Consider the following 18,961-nt stretch of genomic DNA (forward strand, 5'->3'; position numbering starts at 1 on the left):
GAAAGACTAGAAACAAATTCATGATTGCTGTTGTATTCATCAAACTCCTTCTGCCTAATCTTATTGCCAGCCTCAAACTGCTACATCTTACTACCCTTCCTGTATTAGAGGAGGGAATCTTTCGTGGCTCAAGAGTCCTTACTGTGGGCCAATCTGGTAGTATTGCGGAGAAAACAACTATTGAATTCTGTCTTCGTATGTTCTAAATAGCACTCCGATACAATTTTTATCGGAATGTTGTTCTGCATCTCTTAAACCCTACTTTAGGTAAAGTTAACCGTGATACAATCTGCAAGTGCAGTCCTCCCTAATTTCCTGTTTCGAGTTACGAAAAATTTGGCAAATAAGATTGTGTTGCAATTTTAACAAACTAAAATTAAAGCTCAGATCGAATCTTTTCTACTGTAATTTGGTGTACTGGTTTTAATAGTGCATTAAAGCACGGAACCCTATCTTGTTTTAATTGCTATAATTTAAACAGTTTTAAAATTAGTGTGTTTGCAAATTGCTCCCCCTTCCTTGGCAGAACTCTCAATATATTTTTGGACATAATACCGCTCATTCCAGGACAAACAATAGTTCTGATATTAAGAAAAAAATAATGAAGTTTATACCTTAGTATCGCAGCAAAAAATAGTGATGTTGAGAGTAGCCTACATTCTAATTACCTGTTGTAGTTTAACCTTTTTTCTGTATCATTACTTTAGCTGATGTTTATTTCCTTTACTCTACTTTGTATATCTTGGAACTTACATTTCTATGTATTTTGCTATAAACCTGGGATATTGTCTGAAAGCACTCTAGTACATCATTTAAAAATCGGCACATTCTACATACGCAACATAGTACAACATGAAATGTAACATTGAAATGTAGTTCTGTAGGCAGTGATTACTAGTTGCTGGAGGAATAATATTACACACCACCCTTTCCCAAAATATTGTAGTTTGCACCGCGCTACAGGTGCTGAAAAGCTGCCCTGACCTCTTTAGTCCATGTCTGGGATTTCAGCTATCTGCAGTAGAACTTACAACAGACACGCCGACTTAATTCATGAAAGCATTATTTTAAAAATAATCAAATGCGTCACTCCCTTTTTTATTTGCGGGTTTAAACTGAAGAAATTACTCTTTGCACTGTGCTATGTGTATACCTTTCCCTTTAAAACATTTAAATTCGGGGAAAAAATACGAGAGTAAGGTCTGCACACGTCATATCAAGCATTGCAAGGCCAGGGGTTATCTTAAGTACTGAAGAGTTGAATTTTTGCTTTAAAGTATTAATGTCAGCCGGGCACTATACATTTGAAAAGGAAGGGCAAAACAGTTGTAGCTATAGCGTCCCAGTCTCTCCGCTCGTCATCACTGCCACTCCCTACTCCCACGTACTGTTGTTCTACAGCTGCAGCTGCTGGATCACTTCCAACAGTACTGCTAGAATGCACGTTCATTCTAGAAAATTCATGCAAGTTAACATTGCTGAAATTAATAACCCTCGTCCAAGAGTATGCAATATACACTGTGCATACGCTTTTTTAACTAACAATGTGCTGAGACCGAGTGCAATAACACACAGGTGTGTTTGTAGAAAGCACTCGCCCACACATAGTTAAAGAATACTTTCACTAATCCACCGGAGGGATGTGATTGGTGCATACAATATAAGGGCTTGTTTTTGCTTTCAAGACCAACGGCCGAATCTGCATCTTGAAATAATATAACATTTCCTGTGTAGCCACTCCAACCAATCAAAGTCAACCAATCATAATTTGCTCGTCGTAATGTCAACACTGAGCATGTGAAGTGGGTTACTCCCCTAGAGAGCAGAAGTGGGCTAACTTTAAGAACTGCACAGACACGTTCTGTATTTAAACGCAGTTAAAGAAACAACACAACGATCGAGGAATTTCACATCTTCATTTTAAATGGCGACCTCATTTTTGCTCAACACCGGCGCGAAGATGCCGCTTCTGGGTCTCGGCACATGGAAGGTAGGACGACACTCGCACACCTAAATCCTTTCATTTCGTGCGCCAGCAAGCGTGCAATGTATATTTTTCAAAACGTTCCTGCCAGCTGTTACTACTTCATGATTACTTTAGTGATTTCGTACTTTGATTTTCGTGTTAAAGTGCAAGGAAAGCGGTTACCAAGACTTGCTTCGTGCAGTATTCTTGTCAGAGGAGAAACAATGGACTAATTGAGAATTTCTGGACTGCGCAACCTGAGTTTGCACGATAGTTGCACAAAAGTGCTGTACAGTAGATTCGGCAATACGTCCGCCTTCTGTAACAATGAAAATAATCTGGTGTTACAAATATACTGGGGAGGGCGGAGCCTTTAACGCACGGAATCTATGAACATCTATGAACTTTTTTTTTTAAATAAAGAGTAATGACTGGGTCACCGAAAATAATAGATAAATGGTCCGGTAAGAGAATACCTGAAAAATAAATTTTCAGCCTAATGTTTCTGTAAAAATACTGCAGGCTTCATAATCTTTAGAACTCGCAAAAAAACCGCCCTGGTAGCACAGACCAAGATATTTTTGACAAAAATACTTATTTGTTTGTAAAATGTTTTTTTTTTTTGCAAATAACTGTTTTAAGGCGAGTTGTACTGTAGATGATAGAAAACGTTTCACACAACAGTATAATGCATGCATGAAGAATATATTTGCATCTTGAGCCAAGGTAAAATTCCATCCATTTATTTTCTAAATCTGTCCTTCAGTTCAGGGCTAGGGAAGTTTGATCCTGTCCCAGCAAGCAACAGGCGCAGGGGGAGATACCCCCTTGACTGGGAGCCAGTCCATCGCTGGGCACACACGGACACAAATGCACACAAGAGCCAGTTTTCATAGTAGCGAATCAACCTGTCGACGTGTCTTCGGACACAGCACCTGCAGGAAACCCATACGTACATGCAAACACAGGGAGAACATACAAATTCTACGCAGGTAGGACCCCACTTCCAGAATTAAGCCCATGGCATCAGTGCTGCAAGGCAGAAGAGCTAACTGCTGCACCACTGTGCTCCCCCAGGGTAAAACTGAATCAATAATTATTAACAGTACATAATACACTAAAGTCATTGAGTTCTCTTGAGTCTGTTTTTTATAATCATTGCTTTACATCTTGAGAATCCTTTCATGTCATTCCCCTGCTTTTATTACACACTGTGGATACTCAAAAGTGTACTGCAGACTAGTCTCTACAAAGGACAGAGCCCAGCAACAATGCCTGTCTGAAATACAGCCACTCTCTGAACAGATGGAGGCCTGATTGTTTTTTTCCCAAGTTTCGCCATGCTTATATGTACAAAAGCTTGAAGCCTGCTATAAATGACTAACTTTTTAATTTTTGTGTTTCACTTTTTTTTTTAAAGTAGCAATTTCTATACAGACTGAAAGAAAGTGGGAATGCAGCCCATTCCTGTTTTTTTCTGGGAGGAAAAAAAAAACATAAAAAAATGCCCACTTTGGTGAGCGAGGTCCCTATAAAAACACCCACATAAATCAATTTCTTCAGATATTTTCATCTGTCTTCTGCAGCCAGAATGGAGTGCATTCCTGCAGGCCAGATGCAAGGTGTTGGCACCACAAACCATTATCCCTGCTCAGATTTTAATAATGCCTTGCATTCAGCAGAGGTCCCTACTTGCAGAACCTGATGCCAGTCTATTGTAGTTCTTGAGTGCAACAAGGCCTTCAGTTCTTCAGTTGGTGATTGACAAGATAGACGTTGTACCACTAGTTCTAATTATTCTTACAATAGTATTTCATCCTTAAGGATCACCAAGTGCTTCTGTACCCTGTAGGTAACCATTATGTGTCAACAAGCTTTAAATGTTAAATTATCACATATAATTAGGTACATAATGATAGAAATTCTAACAAAGGACAGGACGTTTTATATCAGTATTTTTAGACTCCTACAATTCTTTGGGTTTTTTTTTTTCATTACACAGAACTTTTCTAATTTCTTAGGGATTTTTTTATCTGTTAATATTTTAGTCTCCTCCAGGCAAGGTTTGTGAGGCGGTGAAGGCGGCCATCTCTGTGGGCTACCGCCACATCGACTGTGCCTTCATCTATCAGAATGAGAATGAAGTGGGAGCTGCCATACAGCAGAAGGTCAAGGAGGGGGTAGTGAAGAGAGAGGACCTTTTCATCGTCAGCAAGGTAACTTTATCCAGGGAGATGTAGACATTGTGGAAAACCAATGGGAGAAGATGGGATGAAAACAAGGAATATGATCTTCTTCTAAAGACAACCAAGAAAGTGTAATACAAATACTGCCTCTCCATTGTACTAGAAAAAGTGATTTTTTTTTAAAGCAGACATTTCCATTCCAGAACCTATGTGGCCAAAATGTAGCAGTACTGTTCCCTGCTAATCTGAGACAGATTCTTGAGATGCTCATTAATTCCAGTGGAAATTTCATGAAGGAGGTTGAACGTTTCGTTCTTAATGACAAATCAATTCCACAAATCCAACACTCTTCAATTCCAAAAGAAAATATAGTCATGTTCACAGTTCCCTGAGTTTTTCTTCTCCAGCTCATAGGGTGACAGTGTCAGTTTCTCATCTGTTGAGTTCTTAGACTGCAAATCCAGTATAGTGTTCTGCCTTGTTATGGACAGTCTATGAAAGGTCTGACATGTAGAGTAACAAAGCATCACTAGGTTTATGTTTCTCAACCACAACGAGGTGAGAAAGCCCTTGATCAGAACTGGAGATGAAAGCAGGATTTAAGGAAGAAGCATAGTGAGGTTAACACTCAAACAGTATCGCAGGATTTTTAAAGACCTCAGGAAACTAGAATTTGTGGTTCAGACTGAAGAGAACAACTTACGACCAATAGGACTTCCATCAGCAACCTGAAACTCACTAGAAGTGATCTATAATACTGACCAGGCCTAACAAAGCTCACTTAGCTTGTGAGTTCTGATGTGATAGGGCTCTCAGAAGTGACTGCTACAGGATGAAAATGAATGTATGTACAAATTTTATAAATGACTCTAAATCATTGGCCATCTAATCAATTGATTTTCGTCTCCACAGCTGTGGTCCACCTTCCATCACAAGTCAATGGTGAAGGAGGCCTGTCAGAAGACTCTGACTGAACTGAAGCTTGACTACCTGGACCTCTACCTCATGCACTGGCCCATGGGGTTCAAGGTGAGGTGTCTGTTATAGATGTAGAGGGACACTCTCATCAATTCTGACATGCAGTTGCCATTGTGGGTAATTACACCCTTAATGTTATATTCTGACTAATACACTGTACAGTTAACCCTGCGTACTACTGTCACGAATTGAGTCACAGCAGAATACGCAAAGTTGGAGAAGGGAAACAGTGAGAAAGTACAGCACGAATGTATCTTAATCAAAGGTACCATTCACTTATTTTATATAGAAATTCAAAAATAATGGAGAAGAAGTGAACATGTATTGGATGTTCATGTGGATTTCCTCCAGGTGCCCTTGTTTCCTTCCACAGTCAAGAAACCTAGTGGTGTGAGTGGCGTGCCTGTGTTTGTGTGTGTCTGCATCGATCCAGTGTGTCCTGCCTTGTGCCGTTTGCTTGCCAGGATAGGCCCGTGCTTCCCTGCAACCCTGAATTGGAAGAAATGATTAGAAAAGCAATGGATTTAGCAGCCAAGTTAGATGTCTAAATAGTCAAGACTCATTTTCCAATATTGTAGAAAATGTTTACTATTTCCATATGTTTGCCCCTTAATGTCTGTGAAGTTCAAAAACAACCATTGTGCTCATGAGGAAACAGGGTAGATGAGTCAAATGTCCTCCTCTCGTTTATAAAAATTTACTTTTGTTTTTTGAAGAATGCTGCTTTTGCCATAATTGAACCACACAGGGATGCCACAATTGAAACCACAAATGAATTTCCTACCAAATTCTGCTTTGCAGCCTGGCGATGAGCTTTTTCCTCTGGACAGCAATGGTCAAATAGTGCCAGATGACACAAACTTCCTTGATACTTGGGAGGTGAGATAAGCAACCGTCGCTCAAGATAGAGTAACATAAAATCATTTATTAAACCAAATGATAGTGCCTGCTCTTTCAAGCCCCAGAGTTAATTTTATTCGACTCTTCCTGTTAGTGGATGACTGTGACAGATGATACCTTCTTCCTCAGGGAATGGAGGAGCTGGTGGACGCTGGAAAGGTAAAGGCCATTGGGGTGTCAAACTTCAACCACGAGCAGCTGGAGGCCATACTGAAGAAGCCAGGCTTAAAGTACAAGCCTGCTTCCAATCAGGTTCATTCATTATTTTCTCTTTGCTTTGCAGTAGTATAAGAAAAAGTAAAATTTTCAACTGTGATTTAGTACCTTTTATGACCATAACATCTGAAGACCTTAGTTAAATACCTGATATGGAAGATAGCACTGTCCCCTATCACCATACTTGGTTAACTAAACTTGCAAATGTACTCACTCTTTGTGCACATTCAGTATTATGGTCCAGAAAACACCCATTTGATGTCTTTCATCATTTTGAATTGGATTCCTCAAGTGGGGCACAATTAGCCAGGCATTGTCAGGGTTGAGTGGGAATGAGTCTGCCACAGATATCTTGCCGGATATCTTCGCGGGAACAGTGACTCCAGGGGCCTGTGAACTGCCAGCCATCTTGCAAACGGATGCACTGTCCTTCAGGTTGAATGTACTGGAAGGCACTCTTGAATTCACAGCAGGTCACATGGTGACCAGGTCAGCAGTGGCTGCGCCAGTAGAGAGAGAGCGAGAAAAATAATTGTCATTCTGATTTACACTGTGTGCATATTCGGTCGCATATTCGGTGATTTTTTACAGCATTACGTACATGTTAGGGCTACCTGGTGTTGAAGGGTTTGTTTTTGGCATGGTAGAGAAACTACAGATTGCATGCAGTCTATGGTTTTGCATACGGTACAGTAATTCTTCATTAATACAATGCTGTGGCTCAGTTTGCTTATAAATCAATTTCTCCACTAGGTAATTTTTTTTTTACAAAGGGGAGATCTAATTACCTAACCTAATAAATAAATTACCAAGGCCTGACACTGCTGCATATTTCACATTATCTTCCCTTTAGACTGTTGTCTCCCTGCTGTTACAGTGTTTCCAAATCTCCCACTTTTTCAACTTTGACTTTGTGAGCGTTTGAATTGTCTTACAGTAATTATCGCAGCTGTCCACTTTCTCCTCTAATTTCCTTTCCTTCATATTTATGAAAACTACGGGATTTTTTTTAAAATATTTTTTTACTATAGTTTGAGTGTCATCCATACATGACCCAGGAAAAGCTGATTAATTACTGCCAATCCAGAGGCATTGGTGTGACAGCCTACAGCCCGCTGGGGTCCCCAGACAGACCATGGTGAGTAATCCAGTAGATCAGGATATACAGGGTGTTCTAGACAACGCTGTGTAGGAGGAGGTGTTTTTTTTTTATTATTGTCAAACAGTATGAGCCTGGTGTTCTCAGGCCTTCATATGCATTCATGCAAATAATGTTTTTCCAGGTTTTAGCTTCATCGGTGGATTAACATTAAAAAAACATCTAGATTTGAAGTATAAACAAAATGTGCAAATATACACTACATCTGTTGTATTTATAGGGCCAAACCAGAAGATCCCTCTTTGCTGGACGATCCAAAAATTAAGGCCATTGCTCAGAAGCATAAGAAGACTACCGCTCAGGTAGACCGCTGGAATTCACTGGGATTTTGAAAGTACATTACCTTTTCATGCTCAGGGTAGTGTTTGCAGATGGAAGTAACTGATCTTCATGGATGGGGGGTGGGGGGGTGGCTGTATGCCTAGTGTGTACATTGTACATCCTGGGATTCTGTCAGTGGTTATGGACAACTATAATTAGATTGGAAGGTATACATAATAAAATTAAACATAATCCTATATTCTGCAAAATACTCTATATCCACCAAAAATTAACAATCTAAATTAAGGATAAAGCTCTATAAATGATCAAAATGAATAAGCCATCCTGTCATTTTCCACACCATACCTAGTGTCAGCTGTGATGCACAATACGGGTATTGTTTTCTCAGGTCCTGATCCGCTTCCAGACTCAGAGGAATGTTGTGGTCATTCCCAAATCCGTCACCCCTCAGCGCATTGAGGAGAATTTCAAGGTAACCAAGGAAACGGGGATAGGAGGGTTGCTGCAAATGGATATGTTGTGGAAATGATTTGCTGTGTGCCTGTCAATAAAACCAGTGCATTCCGATTGTTCTAATAGATTTTGCTGGATCAAGTTGGAAAACGCATTATTAGTTCAAACTGTTCTTGGTGAATTTTGTGCAGCAATCAACTCTTCATGATGAGACATTAATTTCCATTCATTGGTTTGATCACAGTGCCCTCTTCTGGTTAGAAAGTAGATGGCTACAGACCAGATTCAAAGACACTTCCTAAGAGTGTCTCACAGAAGGTCACTGACTTCTTCAGGCTGCTGGAAAAACTAATGTAAATTCTATCATCTTATTGTGGCAGATCTTTGATTTTCAACTGGATGAGGCTGATATGAATACCATTATGAGCTTCAACAGAAACTGGAGAGCCTTACCAATGGACATGTAAGTACTGCAGATGTGAAGCACTGGAAAACCCAACTTTTTTTTTTAAAGACAGCATATTAGCTACATTGCTAAATGATCCTTATATGCTGAGTGAAGATCACAAGTATTGATCAGCCAAAATAAGGCAGACTACTTCCACATGTCCAAGCAAGAAGAATAAGGCTCCTAATTAACATGGTATTGCAGTACACTCACACCAGAGCACATATCCATGGTGTTAACTTTGCTCTGTAAAACACTATCACTGTATGCAGCCAGGGTCTGGAAACAGTGTCTGAAGCATTAAAAACCTAAAGTTTTAATATGAAACTATGGTTTCCCTTTAGTTTCCTTAATTATTAACCTACTGATATCAAGTCTCACTTAAGGGGAAAATTAACCCGAGTGTTTCTTTAATGTAATTAACCACAGATGTTTGAGGTGGCAAGACAGAAGAGACAGTTGTGGGCTCTGGGGAGTTGCAGAAGTTTGGGTTGAATGAAAACTTGGGGGAAAAAAGTGTCTGGAGATGTAACACAAGGTACAACAGGGATGTACCAATGTGTTGAGGAAACGGAAAGAGTATTAAGCACTGCACATTGCTTCACACAGCAAATAAAAAAGTCAAAGCCTGGGTAATACAGAAACTATAGGAATGAATCTCAAACTCAGCAATCTGAGCTAGGCTCCTTAGTGGCTTATTTGGAAACAAATAAGTGGTTCCACCTGGAGTCTGGGCTGGCTCATGGATAGCAGGCTGAGATATGACAGTTTTCTAATTGCTAGGGCCATAGAATAATAGATCCCTGTTTTGAAAGTATATTTTTATTGCAGTGTTTTTAAAAAAAAACAACTGTGAAAGCCCCAAGGAAGATCTGGTATCATCCAGCTGTTCAGTAAATAATGTGTTTATGATTAAGGTTAAAAGGGACAATGTTTCATTGCACATGGTCATGCTCAAACACGGCAAATGAAAATCCTGGATCTCGAGAAACACAATAATGGGATTAAAAAGACTGTCTCCTTTTTCTGCCAGGTGTGTGAAACACAAGGACTTCCCATTCAGTGCTGAGTACTGAGGAGAGGGAGAGAGAGGAATACAGTTCTCTTCCACCTGGATGCTACTGATGTCTGATTCTTCTGATCATGTTTTGTTTTCTCCAAAGACTTCGAGTCTTAACACATTTCCCCGAGTGGGAAAATCTTCTGTCTGCCTTCTATAAAAAGATTTATGTGCATCTGTGACCGCTCTGGGTTCTGGACAGATACAGGGGTGGCTGGAACAGGGGTTTCTAATTTAAATGGGCACATTCTCTCTCGTTCACACACTCACATTATAGTTGAAAATCCTATAGGCGAACAAAGGAGCAGGAAAAAATAAATAACACCACAGGGCTGTGCCTTATCCCTTTTATTCTACATTTTATACTCTTCTGATTGTACAGACATACACACAGCCAGACATCTTACACGTCACATTGGCTGGTGAGGGTGGCTATGTTGTCTGGCTCTGCAGTACATCATATTTTCCCAGTATGGAATAATAAGGCTTAAACTGAATTTTGACTCAACACAACAAGAAATCAACAGTGCTCTTCCTGAACGTTATCTTTGTCTTCTTTACAGCATGGTAAGGTTTAGAAAAAATGTTCTTGTAAAGTAGTGAGTGGCGTCAAAAATCTCGGGCAGCATGCCCTTAAAAGAACTAAAACTTTCTTGTGTATGCACAGCAAGTATCGAAGTTTCATTACATATAAATGTCACTCCCACAACCTTTTGTGTGCCTTCTGTTCTTAGTGTTCAGTGCAGTTCTGATTCGTTTCCAAGTGTCCTCTGGTGTTTTTTTCACAGTCTATTCTGAAGAAGCCCACAGAATAGACTCATCTCTTTTCGGAATCCAGAACCACAAAAATCTCTTTTCTATAACATGCTGAGCACAATTGTAGAAAATATTCTAAAGAGGCAATGCAGGTGAATTACACAGTCTCAGCATAACTCCCCTTAAATTCTTTTCCTGTATATCTTACCATTATTTACTTATTTTATTGTTCCTTCTTTGTCTAAAAGATGAAAATTATGTGTCATTAAAAAACATCAAAGTATTTTTGTTAATGGCTTCTCTAATTCAGTCTTTCCCCTTTTTGTATTTATGGCAGCTTCTACCTTCAGGCAAAACCCAGCATATCTAAGCATTCTGTCTGATGATGATTCCGTCTTCTGGACAATTTGGAGAGCAATTAAAGGGATGTTATGTTAACATGGTACTGTATAACTCTAAAGAGACCCCATTTATAATGTTTTATACAATTTTTGTCAATACATTATAGAACATGCATTGCTGTTCTGGAATTGGTTTAAAAATACCAACATGATACATTCCTGAACATTGTTAGTTAATAATTCTAAATACTGTAGAGGTCTGAGTAGGGAGCTGTGTCAGCGTTGTAGGCTTCATTGTTAAAGAAACAGTGTTCCTGTTCTTTTCAGCATGCAATGAACTGTTGCCTGTTCCTAAATATTGCAGTTTCTGTGCTGAACAGTACATCTAACTGTTGACTGGTGGTGACAAATAAAAGATCACATATTGTAAATACAAAAAGCAGCACATATGCACTGACTCCACTGATCAACATAAGTGTCCTGGAATCACATCTGTAAAACTGCAAAACAAAATAAAGCACATTAACTTTTTAAGATCCAGCATGTGTGGCTTCAAAGACTTAAATGTAAATGTTGTGAGTACCTAAATCGATAAATTCAACAGCTATCTAATTTTTTTAAAATACTTTTAATTACCATCTACCATCTGTGTTTAAGTATGAATTGGCCTCTCAACCACAGGCCTCTTAAGAGAAATACATTCTGTGGTCTTAACCAGAACGTTTCCTCTTCATACATCAATACAATGAGGCCTTTCAAAGCTGTTGTAGATGTATGTTTGGACATGATTTTTGATAAATAGTGATAAATATGTGGAATAGTAGATTAAGAATTTAATCTTGGACTTAAACGTTCATATTTTATGAGTACCTCATATACTCAGTTTGACTTGTTTTGAAATTACTTTGGATAATGAAATGTAATATTCATCTATCAGAACACACTGGAAAGGTCTGGTGTGCTAAGCAAAATATGTTTATTTGCCCCTCTCTGGCACTCAATCCCTAGTATCGAAAGCCTTGTGGAATTCTATATATAAAAGTCGTAGGAACCCCACATAATGTACTGTATGCACATGGACTGAGAACTGGGTAGGAAAGAAGAAATAGCAAATCAAGCAAATTAGCAAATTAAGGAGCACTCACTGGGTTCATGGTCTGAGGATTTATTACTTACAATTGGCTTAAATGTATTAATTCCTTTAGCATATAACAAGGAGATGAAGATGAGTATAGAGAACATAAACTCAGGAGACAATTCCAGACTCAATTGTGAAACACAGACATGAGATCACAACAGGTAATTCGTTTAGGATGAAGAGCAGGAAATAGTTCTTAGTAATAGAAATTTGGCCAGGAGGCCAGGGTAACAACCCTACTCTTTTCGAGATACGCCCTGGGATTTTTAATAACCACAGGGAGTCAGGACCTCGGTCTTACATCTCATCCGAAGGACAGATGTAAAGACAGTGAGCTTTCAGAAATGGTGCACCACTTTCTTGACACATGGTTGTCAAATGTAACATCGGGATTGCACAAGAATAACTTTGACTACAGTACAACCAAGTTACCAGAGGTGAGAACAATAACAATGAGAAAATGAAACAAGAATATGATTGATATTTTATATGCTTAAAGTAGGCGAGAGCAAAGACTAGGGTGATACTTTCAAGACAATTTCTGAGCAAACAGTCCTTTTGTTGTGGTTTCTATATTTAGACACATCTGGTGTTTTCTGTGAAACTGAAAGAACGCAATTTTCACAGCACACCATTTTGATCATTTAAAATTGCCTTCCTCAGCAGGTGGTACTTCCTGAACTGACGGGCATGAGAAAGAAACAAGCTGGTATGAAACCCCGGGAAGTCCACTGTGTCATATACCCTCCTCTGTTGTCAGACGCAGCCCAATTGATAATAAAACACAGATAAAAAGTGTAGATTTACAGGTTGGTTCTTATGTGCGTCACTGACTTAAATGTGTAGGAAGGTGTTAATTGCTCTATAACTAATACTCTAGCCAAAAACAAGTGGGAACATCAGTCTCCCTGCACACACATTTAACAAGAACACAGAACACCTAGAAAGGATTGCATTCCATTCTTCAAAGGTGTGATGCTGACAGGTCAACTTCCCAACGTTTGGGAATTGTCCCAAAACACAGTGTACCTGTCTGCACTGTGCAGTTCTCTTCTGGAATGCATTTAGTTCTGTGGCACTGGAAACTGACCTTTGTGCTTTGATGCAAAATGGAAGCTGAGTGAGGTGAAACACCTTACATGTAGAATTAGAACTGGGTTTTTTTTGTTAGTGGTGCCCTTGAAAACGAGAAGGGAGCTCCACAAGAGAGAAGGAAGCTATTGAGATAGGGTCGTGTAGAATTAACCATGCCCCGTGATCAATTCAGAAGCTTTAGGAGGATTTGTTTTAGAGCAAGGCAAATCAAACCAAGAAAGATCAGCTTATAGGCATAGCTGTTGTGCCAGGAGTGCCAGTGTTTGGTATGGAGCACAATTCAGTTCCATACCAATCCATTCAAACTACCTTTTTCATCCCCAGGAGGCAATTTAAGGTAAACAAGGTATGTCATCCTGTACACATTCCCCACTGCCCACATTCTCTGGATGGCTTTGATCACAGCAGCAGAGAAGCAGCGCATGAGCCCTGAATGCAGGTGATGGAGACAGGTTGCTTGGGGTTCATATCATCAGGGTTCATCGTTACCTAATAAAAGCATGTCACCATGCTCCTGAAATCCAATAGTGTGTCACCTGTTTCTCTGATCACCTTGTAGGGTTGTGGATGCCGACTTCAACAACAGAAAAGACTGGGATCAAGAAAACCATCTTGCCATCTGCGTGGCTTTTTTCTCTTGGGGGCCAATACAGTACAATGCAGCCCAACATCTTCTCATTCAGGTCATTCTTTATCTTCTGTTCCCAGTTTCCCCTGCTAACCTTGTCTTGTCTTCTCATTGGCTTCTCTTTCTCTAGAGGCCATTTTGTCGCACAAGAGCACTGATCCACAACCATAGGCTCCTCTATTCCAGCAGACGAAAATGACTGTGCTGTGCCTGCAACCATGTTCAAGCCAATTGGATATTTGATATGCAGAATTTCAATGTAAAATGTACCAAGACATGCTACTCCAAGAGCTAATCACAGCCGGAATAATGATAGAATGTGAGGAAAGCAAAATGAATTAGTCTGTTCAACATGTTGATAAAATATATATTTTAATTGATTGTTTTATCATCAGTTGTGGGACTATGACGACGTTAGCATATTGTTTCAATGATAACACCCAAGAACCTTTTCTACACGAGTTCTGTCCCTATCTAGACATGATTTCTAATTGCTTGCTTCTCAGATTTTTCTCATACTGTATATTTTCACCATTAAAAATATGGTTCAATATAGTTAGGGGACATATCAAGTGAATCCATCTCTAGCAAAGGACAGTTGCCATAATCACTGCATACACACATGGAAAGATTGGACACCTGCTAGAAAACGTCAGACTTTGTTTTACCCCATTGAAATAAAACAGCAGAGCTGCATCTTAATTTGCATCCAACACTATAATAACTATAACATCCAAAATTATAATGAATATAATTAATAAATCAAACTAGTTTGTGGTTTCTCGCCTATAGCTAACGTTTTGAGATACAGTAGCAAAATAAGTGCCAGGTCATCATCTGTGTGTTAAAAGCTGCTGTAAATGTTTTTATATTTGGCTGATGTGTGAAGAGCTCTTCACCTCATTTGCAACACCTCATAACCTCTTCTGATTTGCATCTTTGCAGTTTTTTTTCCTCTTTAAAACTCAATATTCTCTCCAGTTTTTACTTTGTCAAAATGACAAAATCGGACCACATATTCACATAATCACTAGATTATGATTAAGGCGGCCCTACACCAGTTAGATTACAAAGTTATTCTCAGATAGAAACTGTGAAGGGTCTGAAAAACTATTTGGTACTGACAAGGAGAGATATGCATAACAGGACTGTTGGGCCATACACTTTCTGTATAACAGGTTGAATCATTTGCTCCTGAAAGTTCAGAACATTTTAACACCCGCATATACATGTAGCTGCATTAAAAACACTGGACATTCCTTCTTCCATAAGGAAGAGTATTTGCTTTCATTTTGAAAATTTCAGATATAAACACTAAGGAAATTTTCATAAATCGGCTTTCATTTTATTTCAGAGATTAAAACTATTTAAATGAACACATTTCTGTACCAATAGGTCAACGCTCAGAGTGGATGTTATTGTTCTTGAGACCGACCATGCATTGAGCTAGGCCTGTGAAAACATTATAATGTTTGTATGCGACATACTAAATTAGGCTTATGATAGACAAAACTGCTTCATGTGCAACTTTTGAGCTTCAGAACTGGAATTAACCCACCTTCCCTTAAGTTCAGAAACAGAGGACGATAGCAGTCAGAAACGTGACAACAGTTAATGTGTCTAAGGTGTTTGTACATTTACATACAATTTAAATACAGATGTTTAATGTCCAAAAAGCTTTACATTTAAGCAAACTACAGAAAAAGAAACTAAAAGAAAATAGCTTTTTTAGATTCACACCCTGAAGACTTCCTAACCACCACGAGGCATCCGTTTTATACCAAACAAACCACTGATTGACACCCCATGCGAGAATGTACATTTTCAACCCTTATTATATAATGCAACCAGTGATTAATATACCTCCTGTGAAACAATTTACAAGAGTTAGTAGGCCCACTTTGGCAGACCCCTGCTCCATGCTCACAGTCATTCCAGCTCTGTAAATTGTGAGCTCTCAGTAACCCTTACTTGATACATACTTGTCCCTAAGGTGGTCACCTTAGAAAACCCAAAAGCTTTAGTACGAACCAAATTTAATATTTGCTCTGTGACAGAATGCTTGTAACTTGCTGATAACAGCACTCATACACGCCAAACTGCACTAACTAATGCACTCTATAGCCAGGCCGCCATTTTAGTATTCAAGTAATTCACACTCAATGCACCTCACTTGCTCTATTACTACTTTGAATCTAGTGATTTATTTCATGGGTGCACACATGTAAGTAAATCATGCACTGCTATGTGACAGTTAATCCCATGCATATCACACATATACTTACACAACAAACAGTATCCACCATTTTGAGTTTCACTTCCTGGTTTAGGCCCCAAGGAAACCGAGCTTCTATCCTGGATTGTCTTTATAGATGCCTGTATAGAATCACTGATCCAGGGATGGGTAATACAACAGCACAGGGGGGCTTATTTCCCCACTACTGTATATTTTCATAAACCTGCACAGTTGAGTACTACGTGTGTGATTTTCATCTGACAGAAATAATTCAGTTTATATGTACAGTATTTGTAGTGATGAACCTTTTGATGACTGTGTTTATCCTATTTTGTATTTTGTACATAATTTCTTTAAATGGTTGGCTCCCATGGAATGAGGTTAGTGTAGCAAAGGGCCTGTTCTCTTGCCACAGAAGTAGAAATGGTTTAGAAGTGAGTATGGGAGGGGACAGAATTGGTGAGGGGAATACATTAATTGAACAACATTTAAAATACAACTGAAGCTACTGGTTCATTTGTATTTTAATGTTTCTCAATATATCTGAATTTTTCTTTCTAAAGTTTTTCTTTCCTTTTCCGTGTGCTCAGATCTGTTATAAAATAAATACCCATCTTTACTTTGAAATACCCATCTTTACTGTTAGAAATATCAAGTCAGAGGTCATTAAAGGTCAGCCAGAATAAACAAGCTATTTATTTGGAAATAAGCTGCGTTTCTCTTTTCTGGGAAATATTATTGTGGGAAAATATCTTATCTTTTTACTTGTGGCATACATTACACTTTTTCCTTTAATGGCTTTGTGATCTTAGATGTCACGGCATGAGTTAACTATGGTGATAAACTGCTTTTATTTCATCTTTTAAGTATTTGCTGAGACTACTACAAAAAAGGCCTGTTTCTTGCTTCTATAATCTCATTCTGCTCATTTGTATTAGTTTCACATGTGCTCTATAATACCACTTATATTATAAAGTATAAAGTATAGCATACTGTATTGTAGAAGTTCAAGTAGGGAGCTATGTCAGCATACATAGGCTGCAAAGGAACAGATAAAGGTTTAATCCATGCTGAAAGGAAAAGAAAAGAGACACAATGTTTTGGCTGTAGAGCACACCTGAAGAGGACTCCACAGCTTAATCATTCTGTCTCTTTTTTCTTCCTTTCAGCATGGAATACATCTTTACCTCTTACTTCTCATACTGTATTATAACTTTCTCCGATTGCCTTTCTTATCACATGTTAAGAACTTAATGCACCTTAATGATTAAGTATCTTGGCATGATGTTGGCATTTGTAATTTCACTGCTGCACATACAGTATTGCCATTGGTCTCTTCCTTCGTCATTTGCCCGGTCACAGTGGAGTCACTATTTGCGGCACACAGTATCTACACCAGACAGGGCAGACTACATGAGGAAATGGGCCTACTTCTGCTTCTCAAGGTCGGGAGACAATTTTGGGGAGTCTGCCACCTAATCTGCATGTCGTGAATCCCCCCCCCCCCCCAAAAAAAAATCATGTGACCCCAGCAAGAACACGCAAATGTCGCTCAGCCAAAGGCTTGAGGATAGAATCAAGCCCTGCACCAGAAGCTGCGAGGCAGTAGTGCTATCCACAGCTCCCTGGCGCCCGTACAGAAGATTACAATAATCAATACAAAAGGAGGAGTGGAAATGGCGAAAGAGCAAATGACCAACAGTGAGGCCTCTCAAGTGCTTGCAAGTGGGTGCACATAACAAGAAGCTGATCCTGGTGGAAGTCACAGGATCTACAAAACGTGCTGAAATCAGTCATTTTTCCTGTTAAGTTCTGTTTTATGTAATATGAGAGTTTTGTGTTGAATTTGATCTTTTTCTGCAATGAATCCTCGACAGTTTTGTCTTGTCCTTTGTTGAGCAGAACTGAAAGAGTACGGAAATGTTGTTTTTTCTGCTATTGCTGCTTAAACCCCAAAGGGGAAATGCATAAAGCTTCCTTCAGGCCGCTAAAAGAGAACTGTGCTGGTGAAATGAACTGTGTCTAAAGAAAGCAAACTCTGAAATAATTATGAAGGGGAAGGGGAATTATGAATAGGTCAGCTTCTGCTATGGGAAAAAAAACTGTTCCCACTTCAGTAGCTCTTCCCCTTGATTCTTATCAAAATGAAGATTTAAAAAGCAGATAGAAACAAGGTCAGTTTCATTGGTCCTCTGTAGTCCATCTGAAATCTTCCATTGTGACTATAAAGGGTGTGAAGTGCCAGCAGCCATATAACCCTCCAACTCACAACGCACATCCCACTGAAACTAAGCAAACGTCAGCCTGGCCAGTACCTGGACGGAAGACCTCCTGGGAAAATGCTCATCTAAAGCCATCCATTTTTCCCACATTGTCTATGATCATGCATTAGCTTTCTTCATGACCATCAAACTGCCCTGCCCTGTGCAAAGCCACCACAATACATCACAGAGCAAAATGTATAATTTTGTGTCTGGAGCTCTGGTGCAGCTGCATTATCTGTACCAGAGAGCTGCTTATTTTAATGCAATTAGGCTCTCTCTGGTTGTGTGGTAATTATCATTACTCAGTGGACATGAGTGGTACCGAAGAGCGCATAGAAACTGCTAATGAGCAAAAACAAAAAAGAAATTGAAAATACACAGGATGTTACCAGGTTTACTTTTGACTCTAGTGACTGTATCTTTAGAATCCAAAACAGAAGTGAATCTACATAGCGTCTTCAACCAAGTGCAGCACTCTGACTTCCAAACTCTGACGGATTTTCTATTCTTACAGATCTAAGCCTGTTTCTGCCTTATCAAGCAAGACAATCACAAGAACACAGGGCTATCACAGGCATCAATGCATCAGAAAACAGTGCTCCTGTAGTGCTATATTCAATAGTGTATTGAACGCTCATTTAACCAGGTAAAGAGATATTATTGTCAGTTACTTCTGTTAGGAGACTGCTTATACTGTTTGTACATACATTTTCTATCTCCTAACCCTGTATCATACAGAGTTTTCTTTAGTCTGGAGATTACTCATTGTCATAACCTTGAAGCAGTCACAATGGATTGGAGGGGTGATATCACTGACATCAACAGTGTCTGGAAGTTTTAAATAGCAGCTGTGGT

The 18,961-nt window shown here is 39.2% G+C and overlaps 1 protein-coding gene across 1 annotated transcript; it reads left to right on the forward strand.

Annotated features, from left to right (window-relative positions):
• The first annotated feature begins 1,736 nt into the window (after positions 1-1,736).
• LOC148815114 (aldo-keto reductase family 1 member B1-like) lies at positions 1,737-10,687 on the forward strand. The gene is made up of 10 exons (XM_088905852.1): positions 1,737-1,990; positions 4,015-4,182; positions 5,065-5,181; positions 5,932-6,009; positions 6,160-6,282; positions 7,278-7,384; positions 7,626-7,707; positions 8,076-8,159; positions 8,521-8,603; positions 9,622-10,687. The coding sequence occupies exons 1-10, from the start codon at positions 1,925-1,927 to the stop codon at positions 9,662-9,664; spliced, it is 951 nt and encodes a 316-aa protein (XP_088761978.1). The 5' UTR covers positions 1,737-1,924; the 3' UTR covers positions 9,665-10,687.
• The last annotated feature ends 8,274 nt before the right edge of the window (positions 10,688-18,961 follow it).

The sequence above is a fragment of the Atractosteus spatula genome, chromosome 25 (assembly GCF_055471065.1).
Source record: "Atractosteus spatula isolate fAtrSpa1 chromosome 25, fAtrSpa1.hap1, whole genome shotgun sequence".
NCBI lineage: Eukaryota > Metazoa > Chordata > Actinopteri > Semionotiformes > Lepisosteidae > Atractosteus > Atractosteus spatula.

Bases quoted from the DNA above. Each gene is read 5' to 3' on its own strand.
- LOC148815114 (XM_088905852.1), top strand. From the start codon at position 1,925: ATGGCGACCTCATTTTTGCTCAACACCGGCGCGAAGATGCCGCTTCTG. The intron at 4,183-5,064 runs GTAACTTTATCC...TCGTCTCCACAG, and splicing joins ACCTTTTCATCGTCAGCAAG to CTGTGGTCCACCTTCCATCA. The intron at 6,010-6,159 runs GTGAGATAAGCA...CTTCTTCCTCAG, and splicing joins ACTTCCTTGATACTTGGGAG to GGAATGGAGGAGCTGGTGGA.